Genomic DNA, 26,130 nt, shown 5'->3' on the forward strand with positions numbered 1-26,130 from the left:
TTAAGGCTCAGCACTCCAATTTTAAGTATCTTTGGAGCCTTGGTACTTGCAGGTGTTCGACCATAAAACATCACTGTAAATTTCTCAAACTTACTTGGAAAAACCTTTTACTTTACATTTTATCACATTAGAGACTTTTTTCACAATTATTATTCAAAAATAAATCAGAAGAAATACTAAGGCCTTCATTACGACGCTTGCGGTTTACAGACCGCCAGGGCCTTGGTGGCAGTCAGACCACCGACAATGTGGCAGCCAAGCAGCCACTTTATGACCATGGTGTTACCACCACTGTCGGACCGCCGGCACCACCACTTCTCAGCCACCCAATGGCCTGCCTGTGCTGGCGGTCCCAATCCGCCAGGCCAGCACCCCCCTCTCTGCCAGTGTAGCCACCATGTAAAGGCTGCTGGAGATGGGGTGCAGGGGGCCCCTGCACTACCCATGCACTTGACATGGGTGGTGCAGGGGGCCCCCATGCCCAGCCCCGTTGCGCTTTTCACTGTCTGCTTTGCACCCTATGCACCGCAACATTGCCGCTGGCTCAATTACGATCCAGCATCAATGACCCAGCAGTAAACTCTCAATAGGGGCACTGGGAAGAGGACCGCACTGGCAGTTACCTGACGTGGGAGTTTGGCGGGCAGCCTTTTCCGCCCAACAAACACATAATGAGCGGCTAAGTCTTCTTGAGAAATCTTTTTCAACATTAGGCACTTCACTCAACCCAAAACCAATATCAAGGAAGGACAACCCCTCCTAAGTGCCTTGTCCATCAATATCTCAAGTCAACACCCCTCATTAGACTCATTGAACTTAAGTAAGCAGTTCTCAATGCTGCATCACAAGCGTGATTTGTTTCCCTTAATATTAGATTGTGTTCTCTGGGCCATCCCTTCCATTAAGTCTTTATCTCCCCTCGATCCCGTTCCTCTGCACTTTTTTACCTGAGGCATTGATCTCATCAGGACTGCGCTCACATCAATAACAATTTGCTAGCCTCTGCCACTTCACTAGAAAGTTGGAAACCTGGTTAGTCTTACCTCTACTGAAACACCTTCAGTCTACCCCAAGGACAACTATTAGCCACACCTCAAAAATCACTGGTACAGCCCACCTGGTACAGCCAAGGATCTGTGTCTAATCCTGGATCAATGCTACTGCTCTGACTCTCTTCAACATCTCAGCTGCATTTAATACAGAGTCACATTCCATTCTGTTAAGTCATCCTACACAGCACAGGTTCTCTGCAGGCACTCAACTGGCTATGTACTTTACTTTTGGTCAGTTTTCAAGCAGTATCTCTTCCTCGTTTCCAGTTCGCAGCACCCTGGATTTCTTGTGATGTGCCGTTAGACTCCTCACAGAGTGTGATGCTCTTCAATGTCTACATCACTGTCCTTGCCAAGACAGTCAGCGCTGACATGGTGACATATGCTGAAAATCACTTGGTCATTTTTGCTATCTCAAGGAACTATACCAACATAGAAGCATAACTCTGCTCTTGCATGAGGACCATGACCTCACTGAAGAAGTCCAACTGCTGCCTCACATCTCTCACTGCAAGAGTGGGGTATGAGGATAGGGAATAAGGGTTGGAAGAGTAATGCCATCACTCAATGTGAAAGCAGAGAGCATGGTTTCAGGCAGTGAGAGAGAAGGAAGGCAAAAAGGCTGGAGTGTGTGGCATCAGGCCAGATATTTTTTTTCTTCTAATTTTGGCAGGGGGAGACCATGTGGCGGGCAGTGGTTGCACAGTGTTGCAGGAGGTTAGAATTGTGTATTTTAGTGGGGGTTATTTATGGTACAGTGCGGATGGGCAACACAATACTAGGTAGGTTTTTCTAACTTTTGGGTGGCAGAAGGGATAGGATGGCCAGGGAGTGTGCTTAGAAGAACACTAGGTGTATCACAGGGCAAGGGGCTAAAGAAGTTGGCCATGTTCAGTATGGTAAAAGTGCATAATGAGGAGTTTTTACCTCCTGGTTCTGAGTGACATCATTAACTCAAGCATCAATCATTGTTTATTTGAGATCACCCAAAACCCCATGGTTAAATACATCCCGGCTATTCACCATTACAGATCTGTAGGTTAAACTGACGATTGTTAGAAGGACTGTACTTTTAGATCAGCAGCATCTACACTGTAGAATGTAATGTTAAATGTGTATCTTTTTGCCCGTACGGGCTCACCTAAATTAAGAACTGCAGTCTTACCTTAGCTGTCTATGAGGGAACCTTAAATAGGTAAGCTTTACTTATCCTATTTGAAAGAGGAGCTCACTTATTCCACCGGGCTCTTCGAAGACACCACCCTTTCTCCTACTGAGGAGTCAGTGCACTGGCAGACATGCGGATAGGATGCTCAAAAATAACTGCAGGCATTTCAGCACTCATAGGTGAAGACCTGGAACCAGTGGCGGCCCCGTCCTTTATGGCGGAGGGGCCACCCCCCCACCTTTTGGGGCTCATGAAGAGTGTCTAGCAGGCTGAAGAAAGGTCAGCCTGATAGACACACTTCATGTTCAGCTCAGGCAGCCAGGAGTGAACCATGCACGATTTGCGCACACTCCTGGCTGCCTGAACTGAACTTTGCTGGGCTGACAAGGTCACAGCTCCTATGGGCGTGACCTCCTCGGCTCAGCAAGGGTGCCTCGAGGCCCTCCCCTGGGTGACGAGGAAAGCGTCACCCATTGACACTCTCCCTGAGCGCTTCAGGTTTAAGCCCTGAAGTGCCCAGGGCGAGTGGCAATCAGTGACACTTCGTTACAGAGTGGGGTGGGGTCAGCAGTTTCACTGACCCCATCCCACTCGGACGAGGCTGGGACTGCTACCTTCCCTCATTGGCTGACCTAATGTAGCCAGTGAGGGAAGGAGGGAGAGGGAAGGAGGGAAGGAGGGAAGGAGGGAAGGAGGGAAGGAGGGAAGGAGGGAGAGGGAAGGAGGGAGAGGGACGGAGGGAGAGGGACGGAGGGAGAGAGGGAGAGGGAGAGAGGGAGAGGGAGAGGGAAGAGAGGGAGAGAGGGAGAGAGGGAGAGAGGGAGACAGAGAGACACGGAGAGAGGGGGAGAGGGAGAGAGAGGGAGACAGAGAGACACGGAGAGAGGGGGAGAGGGAGAGAGAGGGGGGAGAGAGAGGGGGGAGAGAGAGGGGGGAGAGAGAGGGGGGAGAGAGAGGGGGGAGAGAGAGGGGGGAGAGAGAGGGGGGAGAAAGAGGGGGGAGAAAGAGGGGGGAGAGAGAGAAGTTTTAAATTGAATGTTTTGTGCGCGCGTGCATGTTTGAGTGTGAATGGATGTGCGTGCGTGTCTGTGTGTGAAAGAATGTGCGTGCGTGTCTGTGTGTGAAAGAATGTGCGTGCGTGTCTGTGTGTGAAAGAATGTGCGTGCGTGTCTGTGTGTGAAAGAATGTGCGTGCGTGTCTGTGTGTGAAAGAATGTGCGTGCGTGTCTGTGTGTGAAAGAATGTGCGTGCGTGTCTGTGTGTGAAAGAATGTGCGTGCGTGTCTGTGTGTGAAAGAATGTGCGTGCGTGTCTGTGTGTGAAAGAATGTGCGTGCGTGTCTGTGTGTGAAAGAATGTGCGTGCGTGCCTGTGTGTGTGCCTGTGCCTGTGCCTGTGCCTGTGCCTGTGCCTGTGCCTGTGCCTGTGCCTGTGCCTGTGCCTGTGCCTGTGTCTGTGTGTGTGTGTGTGTGTGTGTGTGTGTGTGTGTGTAAAACCCGCCCGCCCCCCTCTCTCTCTCCCAAAGCTGCCAGCCACCACTGCCTGGAACAGAGTTCCCTCTATGCATCTGGTTTGTCATTTGGACTGAAAACCAATGTAAACTATTCAAAATACAAATTAAGTTCCATCATGCTTTAGGTTGATAAGATCCAGACAGTTGCAAAAATAGCAAGTATATTTTTTAGTAAAGTCCATCTTAGTTACATGGATAACTTCACATATCACCATGCACACATAGCTAGAGAGGCTCATTAGGTGATGGGCTGAGCTATCTGGTGGAATTCTTAGCACAGCATTACACAAGCATAATTCAAAGACCATGGCATCACCAGTTAGAATCCAGACATGGGAGCCGGAACCCAATAATCATTTGAGCCCAATTCTTTAATAATTCCAATATTTTACCAAAATAATTCGGCTCCAGAATCTCCAGGCTGATCTAGCAGTTAGACACTACAATCCCCATCAGATAGCACAATATTGCAGAGTTAAACAGGAATAAATATTGGAAGCACAAAAGATTGTGTTCTATGCCAAAAATCAAGATATTGGTTGATTGTTTTAAAAAATACTGATAAAGTTCAATGCAGTAGAGAAAATATACATAAAGTGTTGAATACGCAAACTACAAAATAAATGCAAAAAAATATAACTTAATTATCCCTAGTGGACAGAATTTAAGTATGAATTGTAAGTTGTCTAGAGTTGTAGATAGACTTTCCATGGATACACCAGGGTCTTTCTAACCGGTGAGTGTACAGATGTTAGCAATTAGAGCAATGGTAATGCAGAACAGTCTCTCCTTAGACATTATTTTGGTGAAGGAGGAATAGTCTGCAAATAACTGTGGAAAAGAAGTGTTGTACTTAATGTCCCTGATTATAGTGGAGTAATCGATTCATACATTACTAATTTGACACAAGAACTTAGGTCAGTAGAAGAGCCAGATGTCTGAAACTGAAGGGTCCTGGATAAAGACAATATGGAATAGCTCTAGGAAGAGTAGGTGAGTGGCTAAATAGTGTGGGTAAAGGAGTTCTGCAGGATGTGTGCTCAAAGTATATTTTCAATGACTTCTACTGGAAGTGTTTGTGTAGTAGTGCTAATTCTATGAGCCACTGTTTAAAAAATGTTTCATTCATTCGGAGAGCAGATGATGGACAACAGAATATTTATCTTACTTTTCTTTTTTATAAGGTTTTTATTAAAGATTCATAGGATGCAGTTTACATCAGCAATAGGCAATAAATATGCATGTCAACATCAGTCAGCAATCTTCATTCAGATAGAATTAAAAAACTCACTTCCCCCTGTTCTTATACAAGGCCCCAGAAACAATCCAGGGGAAGACAACGGCATATTATTAAACAATCCTCAATGATGTCCCCATCTATGGCTTCAAAGCCCTATCTTCTCCCCAGTAACCAGATTGTCATTAGCTGTAACATATCAGGGTCCCCAAGTGGGATCACCTCGTGGTGTTCCTTTAAAACATACAATATGGCAGTCCAGTCTATTAAATCATCTTCCAGTTTTTCATCTCTGCAGACATGATTTATCCATACTTCCTCAGCTGTCTCCCATTCAGAGACATCTTTGAGCCAGTTCACATACCTTGGGGGTGCTACACACAGCCATTTGATGGCTTGCGGCGCTTGGCTAACAGTAAGCCAAGTAGGATGAACTTCCTACCAAGTTTTTATTGGAAGGAGAGGGATTTCTCTTACCTTACGAAATGGGTTAGTGCTAATGATTTATAAAATAAGTTGCTTCTGATTAGCCATTGCAACCATAACCATTATCACATTATGTTGAATTTGCAGAATCTATTCTAGAAAGTACGATTTGTGTATAAATACTCTTGGACTTTAGCTGTTCAAATGTAATCTTAGCTTCATTAGGCTGTTCACTATGGGGTTCTGTTGGATTTTTACAGCTTTAATTGGGACTGCTGTTACTGGAGGTTTTATATTTCTCTATTTCACCTAGATTCTCTATGGGATGTGTCACTAATCTTTATGAGTGACACTTCAAACTCTTACGTAAAGTCTGTCAACTAGGGATTAATGAGTTCTACGATTTTGAATTTATTCTGTAATTTGAGTCTTTATGACATTTTATGCATATTTTCTCTGTCGCCTCAGGCAGAATCGGGAATTATGGTAAGTATTACGTGACAAACACCAGTGTGTTACACTAAATGCACTGTAGTGAGCCAAACAGCTTGTAACATCTTGCTGTGTATTGTTATGTGCATGCACAAAGGCTATTGTCACCTAAATATTGCTGCACTGCTCTCCGCTTGAGCAGCATGAAAGCATTGGTTTTGTGTTTTGATTTTGCATTCTGACGGAACTACAATAAGACTTCGGTGGTGTGATGACATTTTCCTTCAGTGCTTTGAGAATCAGTGTATAATTAGTAGATAATTAGCAATGATAGGCAATTGACTGTGGTGAGAAAATTCACCATACTTGGAACATATTACCACAAAGCAGCCAATGGTCGAGTTAGAAATAATTTACATTTGGTGGCCTAAACACATTTTGCCCACCAACCAAACATCCCTGATGGATTTGTTAAGCACATGCAGGGCAACAAAGCCACTTCCCTTATCAATAAGTGGCAATATGGTCTCCAGAAGTTTAAAAATGAACTGCAGTTCTTGGCTCAAGGCATTTTTCTACAGGCTACCTATCCAGATTGCCAAATCAGGATGATTCTGCAATATGAGAGGCTGAGGATAACACTGACGTAGTTTGCATGGTGAGCTAGAATGGGGGGTACTTGATAGAGCCCCATGAGATTATGAGTGAAGGATGTGCCTCTAGCAAAACAAGGTACTGGATAAAGTGAGTACGTGGGCTCGTAAGATGGGCAGGTTTTCTGGGGTGTCATGATGACACAAATAAAAGGTATTAACCCCAGTTGACAAGGAGCACATGGGCATCAGAGAATGAAACGAAGTTAATAAAAGACTTCTGGTGGCCTTGTGTGAACAAAGCGGATGTTGGGACGGAAAAGTCATTTACTATGGCAAGAGACGTGCACCCCTGTTCAGAGTGCCCAACTGTACTGGTGTCTGAATTCGTGATGATGATTTTAGTTGTCAGAGGCAAATATAGATCATGCATGTGTGCCATAACAGGCCTGTCTCGCAGATTGCGGTCTTGGTGGCCTGGAAGGGGGGCCCAAAGTGCTACCCTCATAGTGGTGGAAGGCTACTGCTTTCACCAGGAGTTGAGTAGAATGAGTGGGGTGGTGGCAGCATACTCTGCAGTGATTAGTAGGAGTGAGCAGGTCATTTTTAACCCGGGTCCCTTAAGTGTGGCCTACAGGCTCACTCACTTTTAAAGTTCTGCTGCTATGTGCTTAACTCATCCTTGGGCTTGCAGCACAGAAGTGGTTTATCTGTGCTGGGTGTATATGGGCCTGGAAAGGGTGCAATATGGGGATAGTGCGGTACTGAGCAATACATGCATGTGCTGAAAGTACATGTGCTAGTGGGTGGTAGAGTACCTGAAGGGCGTAGTGATGTGCAATGTGTGCTGGATGTATGTGTGCCTCTGATTGGTGCAGGACATGGAAGATACACTACTGTGCAGTGTGTGTATGCTGTATACGTGCACTGGGTGTATATGTGTCTGTAAATGGTACAAGATATGGAGGGCTATGGGTTACGTTTTGGGAGACCCAGGTCTGCACCGTGAAACATGGAGGAGGTGGAGAGATTTCGCACCCCCAACAGATTTGTGCTTTACTGTATTCCTGTAAGCTGGGTAGGACATACACTGGGGAGGGGAGCACCAGGCATCCTCTGTACACTTCAAAGGGTGCTCTTTGATTCAGTGAGCGGTCACTAGGAAGGAGCCTAGGCACATCCCAGGAAGGAGAGGAGGTGGATAAAAAAAAAAAAATAAAAAAAAAAGGCCAGTAAGACAAATGGTACTGGGCTAACCTTCTGATTTCACATTAACTGTGACTGCTCACATCCAGGCATTAAATCTAGTCACACTCTTGTGCTGTGTGACTATCAGCTTTGGCAACCCTCTTGCTGTGACAGACTAGTTTTCAAGAGAAAGAGGGAGCAGAGGCACAAACTTTAAATAAAGCTGCACCTAAACATAACATTTAAGACTTAAACCATGAATTACATTTAGTGTCTGGAAATGGAGTACAAGAAGGGGCAGTAGAGTCCCCAAAAACGCATCTGCAAGCAGCTAGATAGGCTGTGTAAGGAGGAAGAAGCTCTGTAAGTCTTCCGACTGTGACCAGGTCTGGGGACCAAAGCCTGCTAGTCACCTTGGTGGGTGAGGGGACATCACAGAGGGAAACTAAGAGCACCTGTACTGGAGTTTGGAGCGCTAGCACCTGCCTGCTTGCCAAAACCAATGTGTGCCCTGTGAGGAACAGGAGAGCACTGGAGGGAGAGAGTACCAGTGGGAAGCCCTGTTGAGTGAACTTCCAGAGCGAGGTGAGAGGAAACGGCTGCTGCACTAATAGGGTCACTGCTTGTGTGCAGGACAGATTGCCAGGAGAGGGCCGCCATGAAGTTGGCAATGTGTTGTGCTGCACCAATCGGGCTGGAGCCAGTGAGGGGGTAGTGAGGGGACGACCCCATATGCCAGAAGGGGCTGCAAGATAAAGACTGCTGTAAGGAAAGAGGATGTTGTCCTGTGCTGTAGTTAGGCAGCAACTGAGCCGGAGTGGGCACCACAGCTCTAGAATCTTCAAGGGGCATCCCAGAGGTGGTATCTATACTAGTATCAGAAATGGAGCAAATCGTCTGGGACAGATGCTCAATGTCCAACCAGCCAGATCACCACCCCTCAGGGACCTGAAATCATTTTAAGAAAGACATTTCTATTGGCATCTTCTTTACCTAACTGTGCCATCAACATGGTGTCCTGGATCAAAATTATTTGCCACAGTGTGGGATCGAAGGAGAGTAAAAAGTTATTGCTGGGGGTCTTGATCAGCACCATCTCCCCCACTTGTAGGTCACCCACTTTAGCTCACTGACCCGGAAAGGCTGCATCATTTCATTTCTTCCATTTCTGCAGCTTAGACTCATCACTTATGAGGGCGGGTGTCCAGCTTGAATGATGTGGAATAGCTTATGCCACTACTTGGCCCCTGCATAGTTAAGTAGGAACCTGGCCCATGATCACATGGTATGCCTGTAGATATTCTCCCATAAGTGCAGTGCCCACTCCCTGCTATTGTCATTTGCTTGGGCAACTCAGATTACTTTGGATAAATATTTCTGCCTCCCCAATGGCTTGCAGCTATTATGGTGTCATCTTTCTATGTATGATAGGCAGCAACAAGTGATAGCTGGCCACCTACGGCCCTTGAAACAGGCGTCCATTTTCAGTCCCAAACTCTTATTGTGGCAGGTGTAGTCATTACCTTTTCCAAATGTAGGGATCAGCTTAGTAGCAGAGGCATTTTTCACAATTTTGACCTCCAGATATTTTGAGTAGTCATCACAGCAAGCATTTACTGACCATTTGGAAGACTCCCAAAATCAGAAATCGCACAAACCTGCCGCTGAGACCATGGGGTGTTCTCAGTGATGATGGGGGCTAATGGCTTAGTACGACCAGCAGACTGGCACATCTGGACAACATGTTTGATAGTCGTAGCTGGCTGGGTATTCTACTTTTAGTTGTAACCATTCCCTGGCACCGAGCATAAGCTGGATTGTTTGCATTATGAGACAGTGCACAATCACTAGCCGATGTCCCATAAGAAGGCACCCTCTGCCAAAACTGCTAGCTCATTGAAGATGCTATAATGAGGGGCTGAAGTCTGTTGAGCTGCTTGGGTCAAACAGGTTCGTTCAGACAGCTAGCAGATAGTACAGGCTACAGCTTGTATTGATAATTTAATGGGCACAGGCCTTCTTCCTCAGATGTGGCTGATAGTGTGTTTGGGGACTGATAGTTCTCTGGTTTCTAGGAGCCGGGCTTGTATTCAAGGGTAAAAGAGTACACCGGTAGCTGCAGGATGAACTTCCCGATATGGACAAGGGTGTTGAGGCTGACCCCTGGAAGAGCAAGATTAGTTGTTTGTGGATGATATGTACTGTGAACGTGTGTTTACAATAAGGAAACTTGGTACCATTCCCTACACTTTCATCTGACAGTTTTGTGACAGCAGCTTCAAAGAGTTCCAACTCCCTGCCTATGTCAAAGTACGCTTACATGGCCTCAGCTGATACTGCATCTTAGGTGCTTTGGAACAACACCTTGGGCTTCTTCCCAAGACCACACGGTTGACACTGAAGAATTCACGAAGATGGTCAGTGAGGGAGGTCACATTTCTGATGACCCCCCCCCCCCCACAACAACAGACCATGCCTAGAAAACTCCAAACTTCTGTCGTAGAGGATGGGGGATGTGCAGATTATGGGCCTTTCACCTTGGCAAAATCTGGACTCTCTCATCCTGCTAAAAAACAATAAGCAAAAAGAAAAACACACCAATGCACGAATGCAGAAATGTGCACTTCTCAGAGAATCATGAGGCCACAGTTTCACAGACTTTGCAGCACCGTGAGGAGCAGACCATGGCATTCTAGGGACGCAGCATACATCAATATTGTCATCTGTGAGACGGGAGTGATAGCACACACCAGTATGTCATCACTCACATTAATTACCCCATCACTCCAGACAGTACTTTGTGTATGTTATTTTAAAAAAACCTCTGCCATACTAGATATACCAAGTTCAGCCTTTTGTGTTGGATGAAGGCAGAAAATGTATCTGTAACCAGGGTCTAGGAGATTTTGTTGATAACCAGGTGGGATTCCCATCTTGCACATCCAGTAGCAACAACTTTTTTCACTCACCAGGTCATTCAAGGTCAGGGAGAATGACCTCTTGCCTAATCACCAAATTCCATACGTTCACGTCTATACAGAATATCCCATGTCCCAGTTGTTTGTGCTTACGAGTTACCATGATCAGTGAAACCCACAGGTGGGTCTTTCTACTCTTTCAATGAACTCAGCCTCCTCTAGCTTCTACAATTGTAGTTTCGCTTTTGGCTAAAGATAAAATGCCACTTTGCGGTGTTGCAGGGCCATAGGCGGTACCAAGTGGTCAATGTGAATTTGTACCATCTTTCGCTCTAGGCACACAATTCCCTAAAAGTGTTCACCAAGTACCCAAAGAGGCAGTCAAGTTCAGTAGCATGTACAGTGATAGTAGGCCAATTGAGGCAATGTCTTTCAGTCAAATGGCAGCTCAGTAGCATGCTTACCCCTTCTGGGCCACCAAACCTTTGCTTGTGTGATGACATCATCATGGTTGATGTCCGTGGAAAACATGCAACAACCCTTCTCCCTCATCATCCAGGTCATCACCAGCAAGGTCAGCTTTGTGGGGTGTAATGGTGTTCATCTTTCAAGGGCATTTTAGGTGGTGAAGATGACTGGCATACTTTTGCAAAGTGGTTCTTCTGCCTACAAGTAGAGCGTCTGTTGACATTGACTGGGCAGTCTTTAGTACAAGGGAATGGACCCTCCACAGTGGCCACATGGGTGACACGGTCTTTGGCGTCTCACTCCGCTTGGCGCAACAACAGATTTGACTACCTGGTTTACTAGCTTGTCTCAGATTGGTTTGTGAAATTTAGCTTCCATGTGAGAAGATCTTGCTTTTGAAAGTTCTTTCGCCCACCAGAAGGTTAGAATGCCTTGAAGTTACTTGCCAGGTTCTTGGGAATATCTGTTCTCTCAGTTTGGTCAAGGCAAAGCCTAAATAAACAATGCCTGGATCTCATCTGCTTCGTCTTGCAAGGAACACATACTAGAGAGCTCCATCAATGGACATAGAAGGCATCAACTCATTCATTTGTGTCTTGTTGAGCTTTGCCTAGCAAGAATCACCCATAGTCCTGTTTGGCCACTTGCTCAAAATTGTTGAATGCTGTCACCAGGGTGCCCAAGGTGAAAGGAGGTGAGGGGGACTGCCTTTGGTAGGTTGCACAAAAGCTTGATGTCTTCTCAGCAAGGTGCAGCAGCAGGGGTCACTTCCTGTTGTTCGCTACACTGGTGTCCGTGAAATACATTTGAAGTCTCATGACCCACAGCTTCACATGGGAACTTGCACAGATGGGGCCAAAGATGACGAATGGCTGAGAAGGGTGACATCTCTGCACTACACCCTAGTTCTGGGGGGAAGGGGGGGGGGGAGGGAGAGGTTGCTGTCTTTGTGGATTCTTTGTGTGGTATGGTCTAGAAATAGGCATGTCTGATGACGTTTGGGAGGGGCTGGGGGCAGGTGTTGTAAGAACCTCGATTTGGTGGGAGGTTCACAACATGGAACTGGTGTGTTGCCTCTTATCAGAAACCCTTCTTTTTAATTCCTGTTGATTTGCTATCGAAGGCTGGCAAAGTGCCCTCTCTAACCTGTTATCACCCTGTTGAGTCTCCTCACCAGGGCAGGCTGTACTGTTGTAATTTCCCACCCCATAATGGCTATCAGTCAGGTCATTCGAAGTAACTTTATTTTGCTGTAGGTCTGTAGCATAAAATGCATTGATAAAAAACATTCAAATAAACATTAGAATAGGCATAAAATAATAATATTAAAAGAGTACCCTCTCTAAAGTAAGATAAAACATCAACAATTTAGCACCAGCCGAATTTAAAATACATATAAAAAAAAAAGCCACTTGACACACATGCAAAGCATGTCCCAAACACAGCGCCCTTCGAATTTTAATTGCCTGGCATATGAAAGAGGCTACTTTACTACATACCGATGAGCAAAATCAAAATGTTGTAAAAACAACAGCGCTTGCTTACACTCGCTCAGTCTGTGCTTTTTGGGAATGGGAATTAAAACTGCTTTCTTGGGACACCCATAGAATGTGCAAAAGAACATTATGTGCAAAGTCTTGAGCAGACTGGCCATCACATGGCCAAAGGCGTAGGTCAGCCTGATCAAAACAGTATTCGGGGAAACCTAACATGAGGGACAAAAAGTGTAAACGAAACCTAGTCAGGACAAATTTATGTTGCGTATCCTGTAGAAGGCGAAAATATGCTGGAAGTCCTTCACGAGAGGGTAACTCATTATAAACTATTACAGTTGTACACTTTCCTCCCTACTTCTTTTTGACTAAGCTACAGTCATAAAAAGGCGCTTAATGTATTTCTCGTTGACACAAACACTATATTCAGGCTCCCTAAACACCTCAGGGCAACCAATCTCCTCACAGATCGCCCAAACAAAGGCAAACAAGGGAATTACCTGGACCGCTTTAAGTCGTAGGTAGTCCTTGAGAATCCGCTTGTTTAAAGCGGTTTCCTCCCTCTTTCATACAGCATACCAAAGCATCGATGGCGCCATATTATTAAAATCCATGATTTAAGAGATACACAGTTAATTGTGGGCAATAGAATTCGAACAACTTCCTGGGACAGCTAACAGGTTTTTCAAAAACTTATTTTCGACAAGCTGAATGCCTTTCACGTTCTGCCACCCCCAAATGCAAGCCCCATATATGGCCACCGATACACATTTACCAACATAGATTTTTAGAATCTCAAACCTATAGAGGCTCTGTATGGCTCGATCAAACATAGCCACCCTGTTTAAAAATCATCGGTTCCCACATATTTTTATTATCAAATAAAATGCCCAAATATGGGAGTATCGCCGTCTTCATAATCTTAAAACTCTTAATGACGTTAACAGGTATTCTCCTTGGGTTTAACCCACATACCATAGTGTATGTTTTGGACTAATTAACTTGCAGATCAAGTTCTTGCTTAAAAATTATGTAATCATCTATTAAAGCTTGGAGCCCTCTGCCTGTTTTCGCAATTAAGACAGCGTCATCCACACATGATAAAATGGGTATAGGACAGGATCCCACATAAGGAATGTCACGGGAACTTGACCTTAGCGCTACATCAATCCTATTTAAATAGGATGTAAATAAGAAGGGGGGGGGGGGGGGGCAAGGACGCATACTTGCCTTACTCCTCTTCTTATGTTAAAGTGCTCAGTACATTCATTCTTATCATATCACACACAAACCTTAGCCTCCCTGTATGATTCTCTAATAAATACAATTATTTTCTCCTCAATTCTCATCTGCGTCATTATGGCCCAGAGTTCTGAATATGACACACAGTCAAATGCTGCGGTCCATTTAATGCGAGAAAAACTGCCGTTTTTTGCAACTGCTTATTTTCCAATAATAATTAGAGAAAGGTGAAGAGCTTGATAACATACTGTGTGTCTGATAAAAAAGTGTTCTCTGTGGCCCAATCCTCCATTCTATGCAATAAAATGCGCCCAATCCCCTTCACAGTGGAATCCAGGAGCGATATAGGCCTATGATATTTTGGAAGGGATATATCACCAAAAATGGGACAGATAAGCGAGGTCTTCCAGGTCAAGGGTAGACCAACCTCAGCAATAGCATTGAACACATTTGTGATTCTGGGTGCTCAAAAAAAACTTGGCATTCTCGAAAACGTCAACCAGTTCGCAGTGAGTCCCACAAACGTGATGTTGGTTGTGGATGGTCTAACACCAGGGCACTGAACAGCTTCTTTAGTAATTCAGGCTGTGTACCTTCTAATGATGGAGTGCAGCAGTGTGAGGCATAGCAGACATGGCTTTTTGAAGGTTCTCTGCTGCACCTTTGTAGGTAACTCAGCCGGAGGGGCAGGAGACACCACCCTGCACACAAGCCAATGAAATTTGCTGCCCACGTGCATCACAGCTGTGCAGCAGAGGAACATCAGAGCATGTCGCCATAAGGACTCCTCTTGTCCCCAAAATATGATACTCAGTGCCAAGGTGATACCCATTCAGACATGTTCACTGGAGGTGACCATATTACTGGAACCCGGTGTCACGGGCCCTGGCATAATGAAAAATATGCCACAGCCAAGATCTAAACCAACACATTCCCCAAACAATAGAGATCAGTACTCAAAAGATTATATCCAATACATCCTTCACACATGCAACATCACTAGCAAGAAGAAGCAACACATGATGGCTGCACATAACTGCACCCAAAAAGTCCTGAGCAAGCATGCACACGTTCTTTTGTACAGCAATCCATTCTTTACATTGATTTCTCGTATAGTTTCATGAACTGCTGGATTTAAACGTTTACTAGACCAAGGTGGATTCTATGGCACAAGTGGTCGAACCTGAGCTAGCATTTGTGGAGTCGGTCATTGATTGGATGCGCAAGAACGGCTAGTACCATCAATACAGTCCATGTACAGATCCAGTCACTCTATCAAAGTGCTGCATATGACCATCTGCTCGCCAAACCTTCTTCTAGGCTTCTATAAAAGGTAAAGCACAACCATATATTCAGGGTACTCTCAAACAGTGTTGCCACAAAGCATTTCCTCTATGCCACAGGCTCATGATGAGATTCCCAATCCACTCACCTCTTTAGGTTTTCACCAGATTCAAGGATTAAAAGGGGTTCCAACAACTCAAAATGGTCAGGATACATGCTTTGTGGCAATAACAGGTTTTCTACATAACAGCTGCGAAAGCTGGGGGACAACATTTAACAAGAGCCGCCATTCAGTTCCCAGGGTCCATTCTCAAGTCGTCTGACAGTCAAGTAGGCATGGTGGAAGACATCTTGGGAAGACTAGAGGCAGCTCTGCACCAGCCATGCCGACTACACCACCTTCATAGTAATTAGTTGAGGAAATGGTACATGCCTGTTAACCAGATAGCAATTCAGACATTTCCCTGGCATTCAGCTGTTAGTACAAGACAACAGTAGGCAAGGAGGGAGGAGGCTGCAGGAGATGGAGTGGATAGAGTGTGGTCAAAAACTACACATGCTGCCCCCTTTTCTGACCAGAAAAAGAACTCCAGCACACACCACTGCCACATTCTCCAGCACAGTGTACTGTATCCTACCTGCCATTAACCAGCACAAGGTAGTCATTTCCCATGTCCCAGGATGAGGGAGCCATATGTACGACATGCTTAGAGATCAATATCCCCCAACAGGTAGCTAGCAGTGCATAATATGCAGCATGATGGGTTCAATACCTGGGGTAGAATTAGGAGACCCATTACACCATTACGAACAACTCATTTTCTAGGTCTAGTAGCCAAAGCCTTCAACACCTAATAGAAAATTCCAGACTTCGTCAGAATTTCCAAACATTTACTCCTTTTTGTTCAAGGAAAGTACAGCCAAAATACAATTTGCAAACGTGTGAAAAAGTTACACACTAAGGATATCTTTCAGTTTTCCTGTATATCAGATGAGATTATTGATCTTGAATAATGCCAGATAGAAGTGTTCAGAGAAGTTATTTGTTTCGGATTTCTTATTTAACCAAAAAAGTGAAGAGATATTCAAACACCGTTTAAGGCAATTAAGCTGCTCTTACCATAAAATAACAATCCGTTTCAACTAAAACTGCTTAGAAACTGGGCTTTATGAGATCTCTGTAGTGTGCAACAAGAACCAGCTTGCCCAGCGAAGTCAATATCATTGTAAGGCATAATTCCTTAAAGGAAAAAGCACACTTACTAAATGAGAAGTTGTATAGGGAATGGGTAAGCACTACACCTTAACATGCAAATCAGTGGAGCATCAAACCCTTGCTTACCTTGAATCCTTTTCTCATAGAGCATCTCAATTGCTTGATTTGGCACGTCTGAAGTCAATGGCTCTAGATTAAGATGTGCCGGGAGGGGAGCATCTTGGAGGCCAGAAGGTTGTTCAGGACTGTGGAGGTAGGAAGACTGACCCGGATGCTGCAGAGACTCATTTTCCTAGAAGAAGCACACAAGTAGAGGTCCTAAAGAAAGATATTTTTGAAAGGCAATCTCAATTTGTAGGGACACTCATCTACAGACCACTGCCCTCTGACGTGTTACAAATAATCTGTATTGAACATTGTATTCAGGATCTCCATTCCCCCTCAGATTACCTCCACACATACCCACCTCTTCCTGTTCTGTATATGGCAGGAGTATTTGGCATAAAGAGATTATCATCTGCTTCATCCTTATGCTGACAAGCTCAGTAATTCACTACCCTCTACCCCTTCCCCTGGCCCCATTTACCAGCAGCTAACACTACTCCAAGGGTTGTCCATGCATTGTAATTCTCAGAGGAAATCCCTCTGCAACAACTCCACCCCCCCACTCCTCCTCCTCCCTTTTTCCCTCCTCCTCCTCCTTCCCTTCCTCCTCTTCCTCATACTCCTCTCTTCCCCTCCTCCCTCCCTTAGTTTTTTCACAAATTAGAGATTAAAGATTTTAGTTTTCTCTATGCCAGAACAGGATAGTCTGTATCTTGGACAATACAAAAGCCTCATTAGCTTATCTGCAATAAGTTAGTATGGTTCCCATTGTGTGGAGATGCACATGCACACCCCTCCCCCCCCTGGTTATATATCTGACAGTATCAGAGTTAGAATATCTCTGAACAAAATCAGGGATATAGCAAAAAAAGCTTGGAGGTACTAGACTCCCACGTCTTGGACAATCATTGGTCTTTTGTTCAGGTTTTCTTTTTTGCTTATTAAAATAACATGCACCTTAGCCTACACTTCAGTTCTCAATTGTGTTTCTTGCTGAACGCCCTCGCCAGGAGGTGAGGAACATCTTACAGGTGCACTATATGCTGGCCAGATGGAAGACATAGGTGTTCAACAGAGCCTGGGTGTTGCATAAAGGCTTGACTAATGTATTACAAATTCCAATATGCTGGATTTCTCTTGCAATGAATATTGGGAAACCTCTACTGTAAAACATCACTGACCATGAAAAGGAAATACCACTCATTGGAGTAAAATGATGACTGGAATGTGTCCGCATTTTCTTAGGATTGGTTTCAGGTCAGCCACTATTGACACTAGAAGGTTCCTTTCAGAATCCCGGTTACAGCAAAATAGAACCACCCCAGATTTATCTGTGGCAGTAAGGCACAGGATGTCACCCAAACACTACACTATTTCTCCTCCTGTAGAAGGACTTGCTTTGAGGTTGAAGCTAGCCACCCTCATCCATGACCCATGTCACCTGTGTTACTTGCTTTGCCTGGAGGGAAACAATACTCCTCAACACTAAATTGATTTGTTGGAGGGCAGGTGCTTATTCTCCATTTTAGGATTCTGTTTTAGCTTAACATCTTTTTCTAATGGTGGCTTTTTACATATTTCCACTAACATCAGAATGTGCTGCATACACATTTATTCTTGGTAGGCATTGTCGCCCTGTATATGCATATTTAGTCCAGGATCGTACTATCACAACACAATGCCCATGTTTTGTTCTGCACTGATTAGGAGGCAACCCGTTTATGCTCGACAAACCAAAGTAGCTGTCATGCATCTCTGCCACATTTAGAAAACGATAATGTTTTATTATATCAACAGCCTCCATGATACACTGAGAGAAACGCTTCATGCCAGAATTATCATGGAACCGCTGTAAACTGTGACCGAGATGCAGCCCTGATGACCCCAACATTTAACCTACGAAGGAAGATAGCTTGCATTCATAGACCAGCTTCTCAACACCCAGGACCAAGTAGGGCGTTAGACAATCCCAACAGATCTGGCAGCAGGTACTCCTGCTATGCTCTCTTAATATAGTGGTAGCAATTAATAGGAGCGCCAAAATATTAGTAACAATTATCATGGTTGAATTGTTTGTACTGGTCACCATTATAATGCTCATAACATTGATTTGTCTCATTTAATAATTGCAGCTAACATTTTCTTTTTTCTTCACAAGAACACGATTTGGTCAATAAATGTTTTGAAAATGCATTTTAGTATCTTTCTTGTGTATAACTTTGGCATGCAAGGGTAACAAACGGAAAGGTTAGGTCTATTTCAACAAATTCCTTGGGAATGAGGTGGTCATGTTAAAGGTTACCAAGAACATCTGTTATCCTGATCAGGTAGGGGGTTTAGTTGTGGTTCTGTGAACTACCTTAGCAGAACAAACCAACATCTACTGATGATACAGTAAGACTAAGTCTCTATATTGTGAAGTTCTTGTTGATTTACTACGCAGTCATACTAAACTCGTAGGAACAGTGTAACATGGTATCTCCGGCATTCTAGGTCAGATACTTATTTAATGCGTGTCCAAAGTAGTTTCCTTGTGTGTGCCCAGGGCTCCTTTTTAACCTCTATATGGTGATGTCCCGGTTGAAAACAATTTATCCTTCTCAGCTTTACAGGAAGGACAGATTTGTCTTTAGGATGTTCAAACTTGAACTTTTAAAAGGATTACTCAATATAGTGTTTGCTTTCCTTGAATTCCATTAATTAAATATGGCACAAGTAATGAATTTTCCTTTTAATTGTAGATAGGTGGTAAAGGTAAATTTACCTGCTGATGGGCTCTCCCAATGGCACTGGAGAGGTTACCTTTGTGGTTGAAGCACACAGCTTATAGATGCAAATTTGTTTATTTCTGGGTTAATTTTCCTGCAGTTGATGTCAATACACAAACATTTCACATACATACTGCAGTTCCTATTCCAGCTGCATACAGACCTTATGAACACTTAGAAATAGCATTAACTTATCAGGATCAAAACTGGTTCCAAGGCACCCTCCAACATACAGTTTGACATGTAAGATTCGGTTCTCTCAGTAGTGAGGGGGTCACTGGCCAGCACTGGCAGGCTATATGCCATATCCAAATGCACAACAATTAAATCAAGCTGATATGCTTGCTATTCTAATCCCTTAGGCTATACAGACCCCTAATGCAGTTTGTTGTGTGTGCTGTAACTACTGCCACAGCTAGGGCTCTTCAAGCTGGGCACCCACAGACCTTAGTCCAGGTACTATTAATACCATTATAGGTAAAACCCCCAACAAACGGGAGAAAATCCCATTTTGGATTGCTAACAAAAAAAAAAAACATATCAGCTTGAAGAGGTTTTTCCTCATATCTGACCCAAAAAAATGTTTGAATTCTCACTATGTTTCTTACACTTGGCAAGCTTCCAACAGTTGAAGATTGTGTCACATGGGTAATATCGTTACTGCCATATATACTATCACACAAGGTACCCAATCAATTTCACTTTTGCCTGAAGTGCATGAGGAAATTCAGAATGAACACTGGGCAGCACTTGCCCTGATTATGGGGAATGAAATGAATGGGCACCTTTCCCACAGTATCCTCAACAATTTGAAGTAATATTAAAAGGGAAGGCAGCTTGCTTGGCGATACACCAACATCTTTAATTGGTTCCCATTGTGGACCAGGAGCGTCAGTTACCTAATATTCCTGAGACCTATACATCTAAGGGTCATGATAATTTGGGAACTAGGCCCAGTAAGCCACAAATGAAAACAAAATCTGATACAGATACTACCAAGCAGACACTAGCGTCTTCTAAAAACCACTAGGATAAAAATAAACATTTAAAATAAAAAAACGTAAAACAAACACAGATTGGATATCTGTAACTGGAGTCCTCTGAAAAACATTAAAATGTATGTAACCATGATTCAATAAAAACAGCCTGATAGGTATCAGAATTTTAATACACGTCCCCATAGTTTCTTTCAGGACTCTTCAGACAAAAAGTCAGATAGAGGGGGGACGAGGCAAATGCAAACACGAAGAATATGTGAAACCAAATGCGGACTCTCAACACTCCTTTGGCCTCATCTTAAAAAATTTAAAAAAATATTCCACAACAAAATCCACAATTTAAAAAGAAAAAAGTGGCAGGAATTTCTGCTGCATGAGCCACAAATACTCACAACTTTTCTTGTGAGCAAGCTGTGAGTGAAAAAACTCTGTTCAACAGTGCAGCAGACATCACAGTAGTTCACCATAATCTTCCAGGGTTTCTGACAGGGAAACCAACGAAGGGCTATATTCAGTTTGGAACTCCAGGTCAGTGGCTAAGCCCTCCTGATTGATTTTAAGATGTAGACATCCAAATTACTGTGATATACAATGTACTATTAAAGTAATATTCTCCCAGAATTTGACTAATGGATGTGACGTTTTCTTGGGAGAGGTAGATTGGCTGCCTGAATTTGTTAGAAAAGTCACACAGGGGGAGGATCATTACCACCATCCTTTTCTGGTCTTGTTCCCAAGGAAGTTAAAGAAGCATATGTTGTAGAATGGACACCTGCACAAGTCCAAGCATTATATCGCAATTAAGCAGACTGGGATAAGGTCTAGCCTTATCCTATACCTATAAGGTCCAGCCCGCAACTGCAACCACAATGCCCTATTCAACATGAGGCTAAACACCCCATTAGTGAGATTCTATCACAATAAAAATATCAAGGTGTGACTGAGTCTTGTATCTCCTCAATGAATAATCTATTATTTCCCGTAGCTAGGCCAGATCATTCTTATTACATAGTCTTAGGCTATAGATATTCTCATACAAGGACCTTTGCTATACAAAATTCCCACAGCACAGATTAATGAACAATATGATTTGTAAAAAATGAAAAAAATACAAAGCCACACTGGACATCTCTAAAGTTTTTTTGTCATAATATAGTGCCTGAAAGGAGAAGCTAAATTGCATTCACCGCTTTAGGGACCCAAGGAAGATTTGTACGGCTCCCACAGGAGAATGAGAACAGTCCGGATCTGTCTGCTGTCTGACGAACATCAATTTAACAAGAAATTGACTCAGAAGCATTTTCTTACGTGGATAAAATTTAGCTCACAGATGAGGATTCAAACACACATTTGGCCACAGTGGGTCACATAATTTGAGGATTTGATCACCATGGCTATAAATGAAGTTTTACAAAATCAAAAATGGCTTTTCTCAGTGTCCTGTTTTTAGGATAAGAGGTGTAATTTGGAGGCAGAAGCCTTGCACCAAAAGTCTTAGAGAAGTGTGTTCTCTTACAGCTACAAAATACCTTTAAAAAAAGCTTCAATCACTTGTAGTCTTTGTAAACTTTGCTAGAGCATACATACCAGATTATGCACAACGGTTCAAACTGTTGTACAATTTAATTTACACTGATTTTTCCAATCAACATTGGAGTACTGGATATACTACTGTTCTCAGACCATTACAAACAGACATGCTTGCATATAAACCACTTACACACATGTGTTAACATTAACACTACTAATTTAGTGATCTGCAATGAACTCATGGAAAACTGCGGATACCAGTGGATACACATCACCTTTAGTGAAGTTGAAACTATACAGTTTACATGAAATCACATTTATTATCACATAGATAGGAGTTTTGCATTGACAAAAAAAAAAAATTGGACTACAGCTTAAACAGCTGTCCTAAAAGAACGTTCATTGGATCAGGGGAAACGCATAATTGTTGTGTCACCCATTTCAGCCTTGGAGGCCGTCACCAAGGTAGGTTCCTAACGCAAAAGCCTTGCATCCACAATGGACCCAGTGGGCCACTTCATAGCAGTTATTGATGCAGATTATGTCTTTGATCCTACATTGAGAACACAGGAATTTCTGCAGTATGAACAATACCACCCCAAGGCCAGTGAAATTTTGCCTGTGGATCAGTATGCTTACATAGTTTATACCGATGGTCACCCCAGCCTGCAGTTGGTACAAAGCATAAGTACTCAGCAGAATGTGCTGCAGCAAAAAGGGTCATGAAAAAATTTGTATTTCAGGCACAAAAGACATATACAGAAGCTTGAGTGACTGTACCACTCAGCTGGCTGAATTGAAAGCTATGGTTCTGGCATTGCAGAATATGGAATCACACAAGTGTAGAGAATTCTGGATCCAATTACTGCGCCCAGTCCTTTAATAATACATTTATATTATTGGTGCTTGAATGGATTCAGAGATTCTAAAAAAGGGAACTATCAAGCATAAGCTGCTTTGGGGGAAGGTGGCAGCTCCTAAAAATGATTTGCCACTGGCTCATGACATTCCTACAAAAGTGGATTTCAGAGTGTTTGTTGGTGTGATTACTTGATCGCAGCAAAAATGTAATTATCTATTCTGATATGTGGTCACTGCTTTGGCTAGTTGTGCACCCCTACCTCCAAACGATCCAGCAAAATATTACTATCTGTTGAGTGCCAAAAAGATTTGTTTTGCCCGCATTCCGGAGTGGGTGATTGAGTGATACCCAAACAGGACTGCAGGTTAGAATTAATAATTGCTGCTCATGAAGGACCAGAGTCTGACCACGGTTGGGTGGCTGCTACAGTTTTCTTGTTATAGAAACAATATTGGTGGCAGGGTCTTCAACAGACTAAGAAAATGTCCTTTGTTGTTACATTTGACAACAAATTAAAAGTTCCACCATTACACGCCAAACGCAGACACCTCAGTTTCAAACAAGACATACAACAGGTCTATTTAGATCACTGCAGACCACCCTATACAGAACGCACATTTAAATGTATCTTACTGGCTGTTGATTTATGTTCTCAATTTCTATGGGTGTAGCCACTTGATCAGCTGAAACTCAAACTTTTTTTTATATTTTTTTTTTTTATAAAGATTTGCAGGTCTTTAGAGATACCGATGTAGTGGCCGCATTCCACTCGTATCAGGGACCGACATCTGACTCCACGCTTACCGGGATTCCATGGGGACCCTGGTTGTCACTATGCATTATTCTTCTCCCTAGGATCCTGAAGGAAATTTGATAGTGCAGTGGAAGAACAGTGATTCTAAGCATTCCTTAGCAGCTAGAGTAAGAGACTCAGGTCGTAGCTGGGTCCAGTTCCTGCATGGAGTTCAGAGAATGCTAAACGATCTGCCTAGAAGACCTTCGGGTGGTTGTTCCCCTAAAAAGTCTTTTGGGGTTCGGATGTATGTTCCAGATTTGGGCAACTCTGGCCCAGTGGCAGCAGATGTGCCCTGTGACATAACTGAATGTGTGGCTGTCTTAAAGGAATTACAAGACTTCTGAGGTGGGAACTCCAATTTAACTTCTAAACATTCTGCGACTGACAAAGTAAAGAGCAACCGCAGACTTCTGGCTGGATTTCAAACGTTGGGAGATCTAGTCCAGGAGAAGATTGTAGACAAGAAAGTTTGGCCCATCCTATCATGCACTGGTGCCTGTCCTTACTGTTCAAGGTACATCAACTGATTTTGTCACAGCTTGCTGGTTGTAAACAGAAACAAGCTTTCATTGATTTGATCAAGTTACATCCTGTGGCCAGTCCTCCACAGTAGGCAGCAAGGGTATCTGGGTAGGCCCTCATTCTCTCGCCCTGCCCTGCAAGATATCCCTCTACATGAATAAAGAAGTCTTAATATTATTGCTCTCAAGCTGGGAATTTCAGATGTTGAACTTTCACTTGTGACGGTTACTAATGCTAATACGGGATACATTTCTGATGTGAGCTTACAGTTTCATACTGCTGCTTCTAACAATGAAGTTGTTTATTATCAACCGCCTTTGGAGGCATCTATCGGCTCTCCCTAGCCTCATCAGGTCCCTGTTTTTGTTTAGGCTGCCTGGTTATTTTGCAGACAATGAAGACTTTTCCATGAGTTCATTGCATACTTCCTTGCATGGCGCACATTCACTGTTTTCATTGAAACAGACTTAGCCGCTTACTCCATGGTCTTAACTTTGGATTTTTCATTCATTGTTTTTTTCTCTTCATCTGGATTGGATCTGTTACAGTTTTCCTTCTGTTGTTTAATGGACACTATCTCCCAGTTCACTCATCTCCACAATTGGTAGCTGAAGTGCTCACACCCCCATTCTTCCTCACATAAGGTCCATACTGACTTCAGCCTTGTGAACATTACTGCATTTCCTGTCCATGATGGTATTGTTTGAGATAAGGTCCCCTAAGACATTTTTGGTCCCACAGAAACTTTGCAAATTCATCATGTTTTAAAGATGGTTATGGATGATAAGATCACCCCTGGTTCCATTTCTGAAGAATGGGATGTTGGGACGGATTCTAATATGGTATTAGAATTGTAGGCAGTACTTGAAATGAGGATTTGTATTGGAGTTCTGCTAATTATGGTGAACTCTTGTTACCATCACTATGCACATCATTTACACAGAGCTTGTACTCCACATGCTGTTTTTAATTATACACACACAGCGGAACACTGACACCACCTGAAGGTAGTCCCAAAACATACTTGAATAAGTTCCTTTATTTTTCTGATCATGTCTCTACTGACCCAGTTTTGTTTTATTATAAGCTTACTTCTTCCCCACCTCAGAAAAACAGTCTTACATAAACAAAATTTATTTTTCCCCATTAGTTTACTTCCCAATCGACCCTGAAGAATTATAATTATAGGAAAGACAATATTGATTTGAAATCAATTTGGGGTACACAACACTGGCAGGTCCGGAGCATTGATGCTTTATTTAGGGTTTGCCAGACTCCTCAACAAACTATCTCTTTAAATAAAACCGTACAGCAGACTGTGTCTTGGATGAGCCAATATAAAAAAAATTAAATACACCTAGCATTCCCTCTGTTGCACGGTTTAACAATTTGCAATGATACATTAATTAAAAACAAGAACAGCTTAATGAAATGGTGCAGAATGGTACATTTAACTCTTCACTTTCTGGTTCAGAAGGGCTAAGGAGGCCCGTGGACACGAATGGATGGGATTCACATTTTTTCAACTCTTCCACAGGGTTTAAAGCAAGAATACCAGAACCCTGGTATATTCACTCACAACACTTGTGTGTTAACTACCTATAGCACAGGAAATTTATGCCAGCAACGGCTAGAACATTCCACCTTGTCAGCAGTCAAGCAACACTCCTCTTCTTTCAGATAATATGGATTTACAAGATTTGTCAGGTCCTAAGCGTTTCATATATGCCACAGATAATGACATTTAGAACATTTCCCAATAATAAGTTGAACAGTTGCGACATTCGCGAAGGAAAATTTGGAAAAGGAGTGGCCGTTGACATGAATGGCATGATCACTTCATCTAATCATATTTATTCATTGAATAATATCGTATCATCTGTATTTGAGATCATACAAAATGCCTATGCTTCAACATGGTCAAAGTCAGTTGTGATTGATTTTACAACTGAGTTGAGCACTGCAGGTTTTAAAATCAAAGTGCCATGAAAATATTTGAATGAGAATTGTTTTTGACATATAATTTATCATGCATTCAACAGGTCATTGCAAAAAAAAAAAAAAAAAAGAGGCGAACTACACCATGCTTTATATAGAGTGCTTAGATGAGCTATTCTGTAGCTGAAACATTGTCTGCCGTTTGGTTTATTCAAAGTTTTATCTACGTGTCATTGCACATGTCTGGAATATTTTCAAGTAGGCACATAAGAGCAGATGGGTGGAAATTGTTTTACATGAAAATTGGATTCTTCCCTTCAATGACTGATGTATGAATAGGGACAAAGAGATTTTAATAAGTGGAAAACAATGTTGAATCTCTTT

The 26,130-nt window shown here is 43.1% G+C and overlaps 1 protein-coding gene across 1 annotated transcript in view; it reads right to left on the minus strand.

Moving 5' to 3' along the window:
• The window catches only part of LOC138265878 (uncharacterized), a 194,768-nt gene that overhangs the window by 93,241 nt on the left and 75,397 nt on the right, over nucleotides 1-26,130 (minus strand). The window contains exon 3 of the mRNA XM_069213998.1: nucleotides 16,354-16,519. Within this exon, the coding sequence (XP_069070099.1) occupies nucleotides 16,354-16,519 (166 nt within the window). The remainder of the gene's footprint in view (nucleotides 1-16,353; nucleotides 16,520-26,130) is intronic.

This window comes from Pleurodeles waltl, chromosome 11 (genome assembly GCF_031143425.1).
Source record: "Pleurodeles waltl isolate 20211129_DDA chromosome 11, aPleWal1.hap1.20221129, whole genome shotgun sequence".
NCBI lineage: Eukaryota > Metazoa > Chordata > Amphibia > Caudata > Salamandridae > Pleurodeles > Pleurodeles waltl.